This window comes from Aptenodytes forsteri, unplaced genomic scaffold (assembly GCF_000699145.1).
Source record: "Aptenodytes forsteri isolate BGI_AS27 unplaced genomic scaffold, ASM69914v1 Scaffold96, whole genome shotgun sequence".
Taxonomy (NCBI): domain Eukaryota; kingdom Metazoa; phylum Chordata; class Aves; order Sphenisciformes; family Spheniscidae; genus Aptenodytes; species Aptenodytes forsteri.
In genome coordinates this window covers 5,502,922-5,519,898 of record NW_008795029.1, presented here as the reverse complement: position 1 = coordinate 5,519,898, position 16,977 = coordinate 5,502,922, and the positions used below count along the sequence as shown (strand labels likewise).

Here is a 16,977-nt window from a genome sequence, read left to right as displayed (position 1 = left end):
ACAACAAACAGTACTTGAAATTTTCAATGGAACTGCCACATTTATGAGAATATTAATTTAACTGTGAGTGTGTGACCTCTCAGACTTTGCAAAGGAAAGGAATTGTTGACGATTTTTTTCTTTTCTTTCTGAATTTTACTGACTTTGTATATAACAACTCACATGGGACACTAGCTGCAGTGCTGACACCTGCACTTCAGTGGTGTCAGCGCCCTCTCAGTCAGCAGTGAGAAAGGCTGTAGCATCTCAACTCTTCTTACCTTCATTACAGGCACTGCCCAAGGGAGCTGACTGCCTGTAGCACCTTACAGACTTCCCTCTCCAACCTTGGCGTAACTACTATTCCTGGATGTGAAACTCCTCTGCATGGCTTCTAAAAAGGTAAAGGAACCCATGATATCTTTTACCACTACAATTTAGCTTTGGCCTGGTATACCTACAACAGCAACCACCATCTATGTCATTAAAGGACCGTTCTCTGGGCTTTTGACTATTGCCCCGAGGAGATGCAATGCTTCCTTTTCTCCCCCTATGCTGTCAGAACCACAAACAATTCAATTCCATTCTTCCACAAAAAGCAACAATTCTGCATCTTTTCTTAAGCAAACTGCTAACAAACTTAATGTGACAACACCAAAAAAGAATGCTGCATGCTTAAAAATAATCTATATTGAATATCAAGGAAACAAGTGATAACTAGACAATACAGGATAAACTCCCAAAATACATTAAAGCAAACCACCTTAATTCAACATAGCTATTTTGTTTTCTATCTAATTACTCAATAACTACCTGGTTATTCACTATTCAATGCCTTTTCAGTTGCAATTCAACAGTTTTCATTACCCCTACATTTTACATCAAGGCTTTTTATGATTACTGAAACAAACTCAATTTGTGAATTAAAGATCAGGGGAAAGTACAACTCAATATAAAACGGAAAATCACCCTAGTGCTGCAATTGCAATGCACTTCTATATTTAACAAATTTCAACATCAGTTTGCATGTGTTATTCTCTCACATTAATATAATAAACTTCACCTCTAGCATGTCTTCCCTTTCTTCTGTAACCTATTCAGATTTTTTGGCATCTTGAATCTTCACAGTCCTGGTTATAGAATATTCTATAAGGCAGAGCGTAACACTTGTCCACTTAAAGAAGGTTATACTTAATATTTAGTTATGATAACTCAAGTCACACACCTGTATATGAAGTTTATGCAAAAGCATAAAGCACTGGAAGGACTAGGAAGGATAGGCAGAATTGCAACAAAAATGGGAATTCTGAAGAAGTCTGAATCAGAGGATGCAATTTAGTTCCTAGATGAACAGGGCAAGGAACTAAAGCTCCCTGTGGCTTAAGAAAAGTTCCAGAAGCAGGTACTTCCACTCACACTAAGGAGCATGGCTGACCTCTGCTCCCACACAAATTGAAGGAGGGAGAGCTGCTCCTGGAAGCCTATAGCAGATATCTTCTCAAACCGCACGCTCAGGTGCCTCACATGGGGTGAGATGAACCCATGTACATGCTTTGAATTTGTGAGCCCTGCATTTCTCCAGCAAATATTGAACTCCCCACCTCTCCTTTCAAGCAGATGCTTATATTACTGAATGCTACTACCACCCTTGGACTCTTTGATAAGGAAGTACTGCTGGGCTTGTTTAAAGACAGCAGTTTTAAACAGGAGATAAAGTCAAGAAATGCTTAATTCATAGGGTCAAAATAAGTGAACAAAATGACACTGCCAGCAGAAAAGAGCGCACCAAAAAGGCCTTGGTCAGGACAGGCTACTGAGGAACTCTGACAACTGTGAATAAAGAGTCATAATCTTTGACTAGGTTCAAGAACTGTTCTGATTCAAACAGCCTGTCTGGAAGTATAATGAAGAAGTTAAGTTTTGTATTTTTTGGAAACAACATTAGATATACAAGGTACCTAACTATGTGCATGATGATGGAAAACTCTGGAGGAAATTACCAAAAAAAGCAGAAATAAGTTTGCTTGTTTCTTCTTTTTACTAAAGCTGAGAAGATTCTGGAAACATTTTAGCCTGAAATCCTGTAAATCCAATTGTTTTGGGCTAGGTCACTCCTGTCTGAAAACCCCCTTAAAAGCACAATACTTATTTTCATAGCAGTAGCCAGATTTTTCCACTAGCAAAAGATAGTATTTCCTCCACTAATAATAGTGTATCACTTAAATTCTGAGGAAAAAAAAGCTCAACAGCATTTCAGAATATACCTGAATGTGGGACAAGCTAGGGCAGACTTCACTAACCCATAATAAAGTATAAGAAATATCTGACAGAGATGCCCCTAGGACAGAAAGCTCACTTGCATCATGCATTTTCACTTAATGTATGTGTGTATCGCAGTTCCACCTTACAAACCTCTACTATCCTTTGCAAATCCTGCATAAAATTTATGGGATAGTATCATGACTCAATCCTTTGGCTTTAAGATACAGCCCACGACTTTCAAAATTACCTACAGTCTTGCCCTTCTAAAAGAATACTGCAGTGTGTACCACAAACTTGCAAAAAATTCAATACCCTACAGCACAAGAATTTCTCATAAAAACTACAATATTCAACTGCGAATGGATTTCCAGACCCACGAGGAATATTTTTCCACAGTGAAGTATAGGACACATCATCCTGAACAAAAGCAGTACCCCCATATTGTACCTTAAATGATTTAAAAGAGAACAAAGGAGACACGAACCTCTGCCTTCTCTGTCTGGCAGAAGAGATAAGAGAAAATTACTACAACCTCTGGACTAAAATACCATCCCCTAAAGTCTTACCACTTAAGTTTAATTCTGTTTTCAAGGTTTTTAAAAGTCCTTAGTATTTTATCATTTAAAGGTTTTAAATTCTACAGAATATACTACATTTGATTGATTTACACCTTTGTATATTAAGGCTGCAAACACCAAGAAACAGTGATACAATTTTCTTTAGTGTGCCACATTTTCTAATCGAATAGTCTCCCAGAGACTAGCTGAACAGCAATTAAGTAAGATTCACATACAGGTAAAGAGTCGATGCTGGGTTAGTTAATGGGTTACTTGTTGATGATAAAACCCACAGAAACTGGCATGTATCATTTCACAAACATATTTTAAATTGCATTTTTATCCTCATGTTACTGTATTTGTCTGAAAAAGTGCATTACGTAGCTGAATATTCATCTCTTTCATTCAGGGCTGTATTTATACCTACATAATTTTAAGACATTTCTAAAGTGATTTAAAGTACATTGCTCCTATATGGGTACTCATTAAAGAACTTCCTCATTTTTACCTGTATATTCTGATTTCAATTATGCTCATTAAACATTCCACATTTATCAGTAATGGCCCTATTCAGCAAAGCACTTCTCAGCACAGGACCAACTTAAAACAACTCTGTTATCTGGCTCCCAAATTAGTAAGGTCATCTCAGTTTAATCTGTCTAAAAACTATTTATGATACTGAAAGACATAATATGACTATCAAGAAGACTAAAGCACATTTTCTTGAAGAACACTGCTCATCTGAAAAAACACAACAGATGGGAGAAATAACACTTTTGCATTGAAGAAAACAGATTTTGCAGCTACAGTATGAACGCTCCTACTCAAAACATTCTCTTTTGCCCTTCTACCCCTAAATACACATATTCCAGTTTTGCCACACATTTGGCCTTCATAATTACAGAAAATCCATTGAATCTGATACAAGTTTAATACCTGCTTCATATATGCATAGCACATGGTCTCTGCAACCCGCTTTCCTTCATCATAGCAGGCTCTTGGACCTATTGGATTCACATGGCCCCAGTAATCCTCATTTTGAGGGTGAACTTCAGGATCTATGGGGAAAAAAAAACCACCTTAAATGATCTTCTGTCAAAAAGGTGACTATATATAATGAATCTTTCAGTAGATCACTAGTGTTATACAGTTTAACAGCTTCTCTCTGAACTACGCATTTAAAAGATACTAAGTTTCAACACCATTCCTTAAAAGTGTATTCACTAGAACCATGAAAATGACAGTTAGGGAAGATGTGAGACTCTAGTAAGATAACTGAGTACAAGCACACAACAGCCATCATCTGCTTTCCCCTAAAAGAGTGTGCGAACAGAGGGTTAATTCAACTCTTCTCTGCAAAGACAGACTACCTCAAGGGAACAAATAAGGCTCTTTATCTAATGTGATTCAGAGGAAATATTATAGGTTATATAGGCAGCACTTTTTACTGTATTTGGAAAAAAAGAAAGCAAAGCATCTTCAAGTTTTATAAAATAAGAAATAAGGAAAGAAAAATGGGCAAAACGGAGAAGTACTGCATTTCTTAAAGAAGACAGAGTACAGCGATGTACCACAATGTACTTGCTATGCTGCTTCTGTTTTATCCTAAGCATTTTTACTAGCTATCACTGCGCACAATCAGGTTAGACAATCCTTTGGTTTGATCCAATACAAAGGCTCTCAATTACAAAATAAACCAACCAACCAAAAATCTTCTAGGAAGCTCTGTGTGTGTGCACGTGTTCACTCTATATGCTTGAAGCAATACAATCACTTTGTTACCTTTCTCCACTTTGCTATCTGTGCTGCCTTATCCTCCTTCCTGGGTTTGAAGTTTGCATACATTACTACTAAACTTTCAAGTGTTACAGTTTAATTTTTGAAACAACCTTGATGGTCAGTTCTGATTAACCCTCCCAGTTTTTACGCTGCTCGCTGACATGATTACAGATGAATTCCTGCCATATGAGAGCCACAGAGCAATGACAAATGCAGGGAGGTTGTACACGATTACAAAAGCCCATAGCATTCTTAAAAGGGCCCCAGAAGGTGCTGTGATCTGGAAGGCCACTTCAGTTTCTGTCTCCCTTCTGGCAGAGGCAGCCTTACGAAGCACTTGGAAGCTATAACAACACTGCTTTGAGAACTCCTGTGGAAACAGCTAACAGATATTTTCTGACTTTATTTTCTGTCCTTTATTTTTCAGCAAAATGACTTTGTCTGTTTAGTCAGAGTATGATATGAGTAGACTCTCTCCACTGGCTTTACTGACACAACAAAGCCTGATATTGGGAGTTTCAAGTTTTCCACTTCAGGAGGAGGACTGCAGCAGAGCAATGAGGCTCCAAAACTTGGTGGTTTTTTTGCCTGTTGGTCCCCTGTTCCAGAAGGGAGTTTGTTCAACTACAGAAGAGTCCCTGGGGCTACCATTTTTCTCTGTGGAGCCTGACCGTGGATAATCAAAGGCAAGGGAGGCAGTAGGAATGCTGCACACGCTCAAGCCGCTTATTTGGTTGCCCGGTCATCTTAGTGGATCTCTTGCTTGGGTATTTGCTTTGAATCTTCTTGACTGAAGTTATTCCACCAAAAGAGTACTCCTTGAGGTATGTTTTTTGTCCTTCCTCACTTTCTCCTCACAAAGCTTTGCATCTTGTTACAGAGATGAGTATTTTTTGTTTGCTTGTTTATTTTTTAAAGCCTAGACTCTCACAACTACTAATGTTGAGCAGGTGACTGTGCCTGCCTATCTCCATTAACCTTGCAACACTGCTATTATCAATTAGGCAAGAGTTCACAACAGCAGGAAGTTCCTCTAGTAGGCACACGGCCTGTCACACACCCCAAGGAAGTACTAAAGATTCTCATTGCATCCAGCTAACAGTTCTATCAGTCATTCTCTCTCTACTTCACTCCTTAGTAACAGCAAAAGGAAGGAGAGATATGGCACCATTGCTCAATAGTACGTTTTAAGAGACACCGCAATGGCATGCATGCACAATCACTGTTTTCTTAGCTTGGAGATTATGTCCTTGTCTCTTGCACTGTGCTGCACACACTAGGGCAATTGCTAAATTGTAACAATACAACTGGGGAAAACAGAAGCAGATTTGCTACTGAAATTATCTTTCTTCACAGGTTTTCATTATGGCATCTGGATTTTAATCAGAGTTCAACACTCAAAATTCCCCCACAAGCCCTTTTGAAAAAGAGCCATAAACTAAGACATAGGAAAGTTACAAAGTTTGAGCGTCCTTCCACCACTCTGACTAGACATTTAAAGCAAGTACTAATGCCGGCATTTTAAGCTGTGAGAAGTACATCTAATAAAGAAATCAAGCTAACACAGTAATGAAAATCTATCAATCATTCAACAAGAGGTTTGTAAATACCCTTTTACACAGTCACATCTTAAAAGCTCTAAACTGTTTTATCCTTCTTACCTCCATATACCTCTGATGTAGAGGCCAGCAGCAGCCGTGCTCCAACACGTTTGGCTAACCCTAAATTTTGGGCAGGGAAAGAACATAAATAGATCAAGTTTAAGAATCTTTCAGTCAAATTAACTGCTTTAGTGCAAACCCATTTCACGTGTTTTTAAAGAGAATTAGATTTCTCTCACTAGATAAATCTAGCTGTAAATCACATCCATAGCTCCCACTCCCAAGGTAGAACACTTGAGAAACGGCAGAGCAGCACCCACATGTGTGATGTGGTTGCTTCTGGGACTAAAAGTTACACTGAACCAAGATCCAAGAACTTAATATATTACACCCTAAATAAAGGCCAAGTAATCATAAACCATTCCAGTTATGAAATCAGGATCTTGAAACAACACACCATATTATGATTATCAAAACGTAAAGATAAGCTACATAAAGAAACTGATACAGAATAACATGTTATAGAACAAAATCAATCATTTTCCCTTTATTATGCCACTTTAAACAGCCTGGATGATCATACCCATCACTCGAGATTATTCTGCACTCCATTTCAATGACTTTCTGGCCTTCAAGTTGGCATGGCCAATCAAAGAAATCTCTCATCTATGCTGTACCTCAATAGCTTCTAAATCACTTCTCTGAACTGTACTCACTAGAGTATCACTCAAATGAGAAACTCAGCTGACCTAATGCCCAGCAGTTTTTTTGCCTCCTCATAATTCTTAGGATCACTGACACCCAGTTCAAGCTGCAGCATATGCCAAATGGATCAAAGATGGGAGGAAAAAGTAGTGAAGGTTTGAGGCCTTCTTTTCACAGGCCCATTCCCAGCACCAAAACCAATAGACAAAGATGAAAATGTTGCCTTGTAATTATCTAGCATGAAGCTAGACATTAAAAGTTCTTGCAAAATTTGCTAGCCAAGGCATGCACAAGAGGGTGCAGTGCTCTTGATGTTCAGGGTTTACAGAGCCAAGGCAGTTCCACCTAGTTCAACGTTTGCTGTGGTGGAAAGGAACAGTCACCCATGGCAAACATGGGAATGTTCCACAGTCACCAAGGTGCAAAGTACAGTCATGGACACAATTTTGCTGTAAAAATCCCATGCTCTTAATTGTTCCTATGACTTCTATAATTACTGCACAGTTATTACTCCATAGCCAGGTTACAGGAATGAAGTTCTTGTGCCTTGATAGCTGAGCTTGCATGTTGTCAGAGTTCATCTGCAGATATATTTAAAGGAAAAGTACAAAAATCTTCAAAGAGGGGAAAAACACCCCCTTATTTTTCTTAAAGAATCAACTTTTAAAAATGTTCAACTCATCTGCTCCATCCTCCTCTCCCTCCAGTAACTCTGTCCAGATTATATTATGTCTAACAAAATTAAGTAAGGAAGAAGATTTCCACTTACCCAGCATGTTTAATGTCCCAATAGTGTTGGTCTTCAATGTTTTTATAGGATTATACATGTAATTTGGAGGAGAAGCAGGGGATGCTAGATGATAGATCTGGTCCACTACAGAAAACCAGAGGGGAGTGGAAAGAAAGCATTATTATTTTCCCATGTAACATATTAAATGAGAAAACATTAGGATCAAGAAACAAGTACTTCTTTCTGCATTTCCTAACGTTGGAACTCAGCGTTTCCTATATTGCTACCTACAGATAATATATATGTATGCAAACTTGTTGTAACCCAAAGCAAGACTTACTTTTTAGTAAAACAAAAACTAAAGCGTAGTATATATCAACACTATTGACACAGATACAGAAGTCTGGGTATTGACATTTTTCACTTGTAAAAATTTTAGTTAGGAGTACTTCAGAGATGTTTAGAAGCTGCAAAAGTAAATGTAACATTCTATTACCCTCAAGTTTTTAAATGACTATCAGCTTCAGAATATTTTTCTCAAATGGAATCCCAAGCAAAGACGGCAGAAACATTTTTTAATACCAGGAGGAACATTGTCGGAAAAATAATTATAATAATTTTATTTGTAAGCCACTTGTCAATGAAGTATTAATGGGATTAGTATCTTATTTATATTTTAAATATATATGCCAAGATATGGGCATACAACTTTGGTCCTTTTTCCCCTATCCAGTATCCCCTATCCCATTCTAATAGCAGTGGACCCTTTGCTCCACTGGTGTTCTATGTTGCACTTTGGATAATACAGCATTTTAGCTTTATTAAAAAAACCCCAAAACCTCCCCAATACAGAGATTCCAGCCTCCCCAGTTATGAAATATAATTAACCAACACACTAGACCATACCTTGCAATCAATGAAGGTATACTGATGCCTAACCTAATTTAAAATAAGGTAGCTTGGGTACTGCCAACGGATTGCTCAGGTAGTGCAAGTCCCAATCTTAACTAATTAAATTTGCTGCATTTCTGTGATTGCAGTGTAAGCAAACCTAAAGATTCAAATCACCCATAGGAAATACATATTCCACACAACAGCAAAGAGCCTAGTACAAAAAAACTAAATAGTTACACCACTGTCATGAGTACAGACTAGGGCCCATGTGAACCTCATGAAGTTCAACAAGGCCAAGTGCAAGGTCCTGCACCTGGGTCGGGGCAATCTCAAACATGGATACAGGCTGATGGATACAGGCTGGGCGATGAGTGGATTGAGAGCAGCCCTGCCGAGAAGGACTTGGGGGTACTGGTGGGTGAAAAGCTGGACATGAGCCAGCAATGTGCGCTCGCAGCCCAGAAGGCCAAGCATATTCTGGGCTGCATCAAAAGCAGCGTGGCCAGCAGGTCGACCTGGAGTACTGCGTCCAGCTCTGGAGCCCTCAGCATAAAGAAAGACACGGACCTGTTGGGGCAGATCCAGAGGAGGGCCAGAAAGATGATCAGAGGGCTGGATCACCTCCCATATGAGGACAGGCTGAGAGAGCTGAGGTTGTTCAGCCTAGAGAAGAGAAGGCTCCGGGGAGACTTTATTGCAGCCTTTCAGTACTTATAAGGGGGCCTACGGGAAATATGGGGAGGGACTCTTTATCAAGGAGTGCAGTGAAAGGACGAGGGGTAATGATTTTAAACTGAAAGAGGGTAGTTTAAGATTAGATATTAGGAAGAAATTCTTTACTGTGAGGGTGGTGAGACACTGGAACAGGTTGCCCAGGGAAGTTGTGGATGCCCCCTCCCTGGAAGTGTTCAAGGCCAGGCTGGGTGAGGCTTTGAGCAACCTGATTTAGTGGAAGGTGTCCCTGCCCATGGCAGGGGGGTTGGAACTACACAGTCTTTTAACAAACCATTCTATGATTCTATGATTCTTAATTTAACAATTATTCCTAGCACAAGAGAACAGAGAGAGAAAAGAGAATAAAGGCTGTAAGAGATTTTAAGTTCAAAGGCCAAATGTATCATCAGTCAGGACTTCCTTCTCTCTCCAACTTCTTCTACTTCAGTTTATTTCTATCTTAAGCTACGTGAATTGTGCTTTGCTGTCTATTCATCCAGTAGTCAGGCTTACTTGTTTATTTTCAGCTATTTACCCATTTTCATAAAATGGTCTTTTTCCAGAACAAGCATGGCAGTCATTTCTATCATGATAGTTCAGAAGACACATATAGGTATCATAAATGGTATTTGATACAAGGAAAACAAGCACACAGGACTCCACTCAACTTTGGTTTTGTAACAGGCCATCAGGAAAGGAGCTACCTCTGTACTTCAGAACTTCAAAAAGCTCAGCTCAACCTGGCAAATTTAAAGAACTGAAAAAACCTCAATAAGCTGTGCAGTACACCAGAATCAGTCTTAAATAAGAAACTTAAAAGAATCCCAAGATACTAGTTGATTAACATTCATAATCATGAAAATCTTAGGCAAATCCTAATTTGAGACCAGCTTCAGCATATCAGGGTTGCAAAATGCGTTCCATGAGATAAGAATGTGAAGGCTGGAGGTACTACAGGGAAAAAAGATATTTTTGTTAAATTATAATAAAAACAAACCAATAAAAACTGGACTCATTTTCACAAGCAGTATCTGATATTCCACAAAGCTCAACCTGCAAGTCTTTCATAACATAACTATTTTGAATATAAAAAAAAAATCTTTCTGTCTTCTATGTAACATCAATCACAGTTCGCCAGAACTACTTAAGCGAATGCCAAAAAAAATTAAACATAAGATCAAATGAGAGATAATGATGCTTAAGAAAGGAAAAGAACAAATCACCTACCAAGGTCGTCCAAGAAAAGTAGTCAAAAGGCGACGTAAGGATTAGAATGGCAGGATGGAAGAAGGGAAAGTAATTCTTTCTTTGTGTTACGAAAGGAAAGTTTGTTTTTTTAAGAAGCCTCAGCACTGAAACCTGAAAGAACCTGGAAAAGTCAAGGCTAGCTGCTATTCTGACAGAAGACAATATTGCATGGTATAAGGCTGTCTTGCCCTAGAACAGAACATTGTTCGTCAAATGGTACACTCACATTTTTCTTTTAACTATTTTCTCAGGTGTTTTATAATTAACAAGCAGTGGCAAATGACAGCAATATGAAATAAAGCTGTATTTTGACAATGTATGGATTACTGTTAGCCCTCTGTTGGGTTTAACTTTCACAGTATCTGTGACATAATGAACTTTTTTTTCTCCAGTTTTAAATTAATTCTTTTACCAAAAACAGGGTAGAAGCATCCTTGACTTTCAAATTAAAAAAAAAAAAAAAATCCAAACTTGCCCCAATTTTTCTTTTTCTCCATTTGAATATAACTATACTTGCTTAAACAGCACAGGCTGTATATACAGTATAATTAGGAGGAAAAAAATATGAAATATAAAGTTATCACCTACTCTCAACTAGCTGAGAACACTGAGATGCTAGAGGAATATGTTTCCTGTTGAAGACTTCCATTCTTCCCTGATTCCCAAATTTCATTTGACAAAGCAAGCACACAATCCTTTGCTTCCTGACCTCTCTCTAGTGTAAAAAAGCGGAGTGGTTAGGGTGACAGTGTATATAAGTGGCTTGATTTATCGATGTGGAATGTACCTATTACTTTTCAACAATCCCTTAAGCAACGAAAAAATTAAAAGTATTTAAAAGCCTTCAAAACACAAGCATCTCTTCATATTAAAACATTACATCCTTTTTAAGATAAGCATGTGTTCTGATAATAAAGCTTTAAAAATACTGGCAAGATTGTCAAGGTACAATATTTAACCTACTTACTTTCTGAATCCTTAGTGTACTTGCACATATAGTCACATTTTTCCTAGATTAACTGTCGTTTTTAAGTCTACTGGGCAAGCTCATAGCTCCTGTGAGTGCATACTGGCTCATCTGTAAGAGGCATGTCAAAGTTTACCCCGTGCTGCATCTTTGCATTATTGCCCCAACACAAGAAATCCTGAAAAATAATTTATGATTAAATTTTATTCACTGCTTAAGCTTACAATGTCAACAGCGACCAAAATAAGGAGAAATTATTTCAAGTCAAACCTCATCACACAGAACAATTAACTATCAACATAAACACAAGATCAGCTTCTAAGGCAATCTGCATGACTCCATCACCCCCAAGTTTTACAGTCTTGACAGAGTAATGATATTTGACAGTATATCTACTTCTTATATGTTGCCATGCTCTCTCTTACAGCTGTTAATCTCTAGAGCAGAAATGACCAGCTGCCTACAAGATGTCAAAACAGCCCCAAAAGCTAGAGATACAATTTTGGCACATGTGTCACATTGGTGAGGACTTATTCTCACATTAAAAAGTGCAGAGAAATACAATTTCATGTAGCAGACTGCTCTGCTGTTTGCTCTCATATCAACAGAAACTGATATTTCCATTCACTATCAACTCCAGTGCAGCATCAAAAGAGAGCTTTTCACAGAAGGCAACCTATAGTAGCAACGCATTTAGTATCCAAAGACAGTCTGACACAGTGAGTGCTGGAGGAAGCAAGCTCCCAGCTCAGACTCGACTCAAAGCCCTGCCCACATTGCTAATGCAACTGAAACTTCTAGCATTCTGTCTGCAACATGAAAATAGTTAATTGTTTTGTGTGATGAAGTGTGACGTGGAATAATTTCTCCTTATTTTGGTCACTGTTGACATTGTAAGCTTCAGTAGTGAATAAATTTTAATCAAATTATTTTGCAGGATTTCTTGCGTTGGGGTAACAATACAAAGATGTAGCATGGGGTCAAGTTTAATTGGTCTGTTGAACTTCGACATGTGTCCTACAGACAAGCCATGAATATGAATGAAATACATGACTGCCTCAAGTTATGCCTCTGAACGTAAGTATCCCCTTCCCACAGCATGGTACTGTCATGAAACCAAAGAAAAGGGGTAGACTGGAAGCCGACAAAAGAAATGCTCAGAGAAGCCACTGACCGCTGCTTGCAGGCAGCGGGTAATTCAAGCACGGTGGCTCAGAAAAATGAACAAAGTCATAGCTAAAGCCACCTGCAGCCAATGCAGAGCTGAACTCTGACCTGAGTTTTATGCTCTTTCTCTCTACCCATTCCTTCACAACCCTTTCTAAATCTAGTTTTCAACAGGCTGTGGTGGAATTTTTGCAGAGTAAAAATGTCACTTCATAAGCATTGTGGTCCGTCAGTAACTTACTGCCCAATCCAAGTCTGTCAAAGCAGAAGTGAACACTTTCCTGCCTCCCTACCTCCATCCACTTTATTTTTGTTGTTTTTTAAATACCTGCTGAATTTTTGACACACAGCAGCTCCTATAGGAATGGTTCCTTTAACGGCACATGGCAATTCAGATAAACAGGGCCAAAAAACACCTTTCCTTTTGCTGCATCAGGGTACAGCTAGGCCTGAGATTATCCACGTGGACGAATAATTGTTAGCTAGAAACAAATGCAAACAAAATACACAACCCCAAAGGTTCTTTATAATCTTCAAATTTATTTATTTATTTTTAAACAAGAAGCTAAGTTTAATGGACAGTGCTCAAAAAAAGAAAAAAAAAAGAAAAAAAGAAAGAGAAAGCACTCTTCTTCCCCTGGTCCTTCTTCCTCACTTTGTTTCCCAGCTGGCAATTGCTTTAAATGTGACAAAGAGAAGGAGCCGGGAGACAAAGAAGGTTTTCCTTGCCAGAGACATGGTCTTGCCTGTCTGAGTCTGGTTTGCCTTGACATACTTCCTCCCATATGCACAAAGGCAAAAATAGACGCCTGTGATGAAAAGGTTCAGTCATCAGCTACGCCAATTCCATTACTGTAGGTCAGGCCAGAGAAGCTGACACAGTGAAGCGAGACATTTCTATTGCACTGAACTAAAAAGGACTACAAATACAAATTCATTTTCCTAATATTAAAAATGTTGCCTGTAACTTAAGGCAAACTAGAATGACTTTATAAAGGTTTACCACATTGCTCGTACTGGAGCAGTTCTGGAGAGCTTCACCAGAGACCCAGGCACCACGGCACTTGGCTCTGGACAAACAAAATTAAGTAGCATATGTTATCTTCTGCCTTGTCATGACTTTCCATAATCGTACAATTTAAAACCATCAAGTTGAATGTATTAAGTATCTGGCAGAGGAAATGAAGACTAGGGGGAGAAAAATCTGGGATGGAAATACTGAAGCAAAAAAACCCCAGTGTATTGAAGGCACTCACATAAAAAATTAGAAGCTGTTATTTGTGTGTGCCTTAAGTTATCTGTGAAATGACTTGGAGATGGAACAATTCTGGGATACTGTAGAACAGTGTTTAGCAAAATGTTATCATCTTGACTTCCGGAAAGCTGTTATTCACAAGAAGGCTATAGCTTATTCTTTTGGCCAATTTTGTGAGACTGTTGGTTTTAGCCTTAAAGTCAACTCAGACCCACAAGCCAGCAAAGTTCTTAAGAATAAAAGCATTTTTAGTTCCAGTCAAGCCAATGATCTATTAAAGTTCTATAAAAAAATGTTATTTTATAAAAAATGTTATTTTATATACCTATGTGCATGTTACTAACAACTTCATACCTTCTGAAAACTCTGAAAACCAAGCCCCTTGTCACTATGTATGTCACGTGCTTACAGCACTTCTTTCCAACCACACAGCAAAATGTGGTTTTATTCTATCATTTTGAAAGCTCTTCAATGAAAGTCAGAAGAGCCCAATATAAAACCCAAACCACCTTTGCATTCACAACAGTCACTGAAAACAGAGCTGATTTAAGAAATGTTTTGCCAGAAACCAGATTGCTAATATCAAGAATAAAAACAAAACAAAACAAACAAAAAATCAGCTTTATTTAACTGATCTTCACATCAATTGTTTCAATTCATCTCAGGAAGCAAGTGATGAAATAGTTCTTCCTTACCTACCACTTACGAACGCTTTTATTCTCACTTACTTCACATTACGTTAGGCAGTGCACTTGCATTTGTTTTAAAAGTCTGCCTTTCAGCATCAGAATGGAACTACCTTTCACTACTCTGACCAAAAAGAAACAACCTTTTTTGTCTTCAGCTGCTACAGACTGCAATTTTAGAAGTATTGTACGAATATTTTACCAAGGGCTCCTGTTTAAGCAGTGAAGCATTGGAGGCCATCAGCAAAATTCCTACTCTGCAACTGTGCTCCTATGGTTCAAAACCAAAGTGGGCAGTGCGATCTAATTAAGTTGGAAAGAAAAAGAAAAACCTCTAAAAAGCATAACCCTTGAGGACTACTGTGAACGTCTTTCCAAGGGAAGAGGATCTTTAAGCGATACCATTTTTTGATATAATGATAAAGCATTCAAAACATTGTGCATTTGTGATTAGGGAAAAGAAATCCGTTCAGCTGGGTCACTTGATAAAGCACTGGAAATCTGTGGCATTTTGAGGCCTGTTTTTGTTTCAAATTTGTGGAAGGGGTGGTAAAAACAAAAACACAAAACCAAACAAAAACCCCCACAAACAACCAAAAGGAAACCAAAGGCCTAAATGTGTTCATGTGAACTGTGAAACAGTTCAGCTGAGGAGGACATCTTTCAGATCCAAGAGATGGCTGGGGGGTAAAGGGAATGTGCATATATCACCTTATAAAAGATTGTTTTAAGGCTTCCAAAGGTTGCTGAAGAAGTAGGAAGAAGAAACGCCAGTGGGAGAAGGACAGGGGCTGTCCATACCTGTCTGACATTTTCTTCCAGTTTTATTCAACTGCTGTAGCGACTGTGGACAAGAAGGTGCGTGTACTTAATGGCAGTTGATAACCAGACCTCAAGACTGAAGACTGAGGGGTATTACTTGCTTTTTAGGAATCCAGTTTGTGGTATGACTGCCATCTTATCACGTCACCTTGAAATTGGCTTATATTTTTGTGTGGGTTTTTTGGGGGGGGTTTGGTGGGGTGTATGGTTTGGGGTTCTTTTATGGGGTTGGATTTTGGTTTTGTGTTTTTGTTTGTTTCATTTGTTGGGTTTTTTTTGTCAGTTTTATTTTTGTTGTTTTTTTTTTAGCACACACATTCAAGTATAACAATAATTAACAGCAGAAATACAGACTTCAGTGGCTTAAAAGTATTTAAAAATAAAACTTTTTTTCCTACAAACACACAGTCAACCCTAATGCAAAGCCTTTTTAATCTAAAAATTTGATTTATTTAATCTAAAATTTCAGTTGGTAGTTTTTAATGCAATTCTATCTATTACCATGAAGTGGGGTAACAGTAAATCACAGTAACACCAGATTAAGAATTCATTCTCACTTGTTCTCCAACTAATATCTGTGTGTCTTTACACTAAGGTTTGCAGGAACATGAGCCACAGTGCTCTCAAGTAACCATCTGAGGGTACTTGTAATCTTAAAGAACGTAGAGAATGAGAGGCAGAAAATAAGCAAAGGTAGGTTCCTGTACTATTTTGCTGATAATACAGAAAAGAGCAATAAGATTCTTTTCCTTATACACCACCCTTCAGAACAGAAAATTGTCTTTCTGTACCAAAAAAACCCCATTTATTAGTGGATTAAAACTCAACATAAGGGTTAGGCTGAAATGAAAATATCTTTAAAAATCCCAAGTACTTTAAAAAACACAGAATTCAACTACAATAAAAAAAAATTATGCAAAGTTGGAAAATTTTTCTTTTCAGACTTCCCCCCCCCATTTTCTGTCTTTCAAGATTCCTAAACTACTTTCATTCCATTAAAGAATTTAGGGCCTTTGCTTTTCTGCTTGAAAAAGCCTAAGTGAAAGCTATGTTCTTGTGAGTTTTCTACTGACATCTTCTCCAAGTGTTAAAGCAAAGGAAATCCTAGTGGAGAAGAAAGTCATTCAGCACCACAGGTAACTATAGGTATCCCAGGGCTGAGAAATAAAATTTGTGTTTAGGTGATTTATTACTGTTTCTGGCCAATCCAGATCAAGATGCAAGAATGCTGAGTGCCACTTCATGCCACGGATCAAAGATAATGTATGAGGTTCAACAAGGACAAGTGCCGGGTCCTGCACTTCGGCCACAACAACCCTACGCAGCGCTACGGGCTTGGGGAAGAGTGGCTGGAAAGCTGCCCAGCAGAGAAGGACCTGGGGGTGCTGGTCGACAGCCGGCTGAACATGAGCCGGCAGTGTGCCCAGGCGGCCAAGAAGGCCAATGGCATCCTGGCCTGTATCAGAAATCGTGTGGCCAGCAGGAGTAGGAAAGTGATCGTGCCCCTGTACTCGGCACTGGTGAGGCCGCACCTCGAATACTGTGTTCAGTTTTGGGCCCCTCACTACAAGAAGGACATTGAGGTGCTGGAGCGTGTCCAAAGAAGGGCAA

General features: G+C 38.6%; 1 protein-coding gene across 1 annotated transcript in view; it reads right to left on the bottom strand.

The window, feature by feature from the left end:
- UXS1 (UDP-glucuronate decarboxylase 1) overlaps nt 1-16,977 on the bottom strand; it is a 46,918-nt gene that overhangs the window by 18,985 nt on the left and 10,956 nt on the right. Inside the window, exons 4-6 of the mRNA XM_019471233.1 lie at nt 7,653-7,757; nt 6,239-6,298; nt 3,735-3,856 (exon numbers count right to left, since the gene is read on the bottom strand). Coding sequence (XP_019326778.1) covers nt 3,735-3,856; nt 6,239-6,298; nt 7,653-7,710 — 240 coding nt within the window. The 5' untranslated portion in view covers nt 7,711-7,757. The remainder of the gene's footprint in view (nt 1-3,734; nt 3,857-6,238; nt 6,299-7,652; nt 7,758-16,977) is intronic.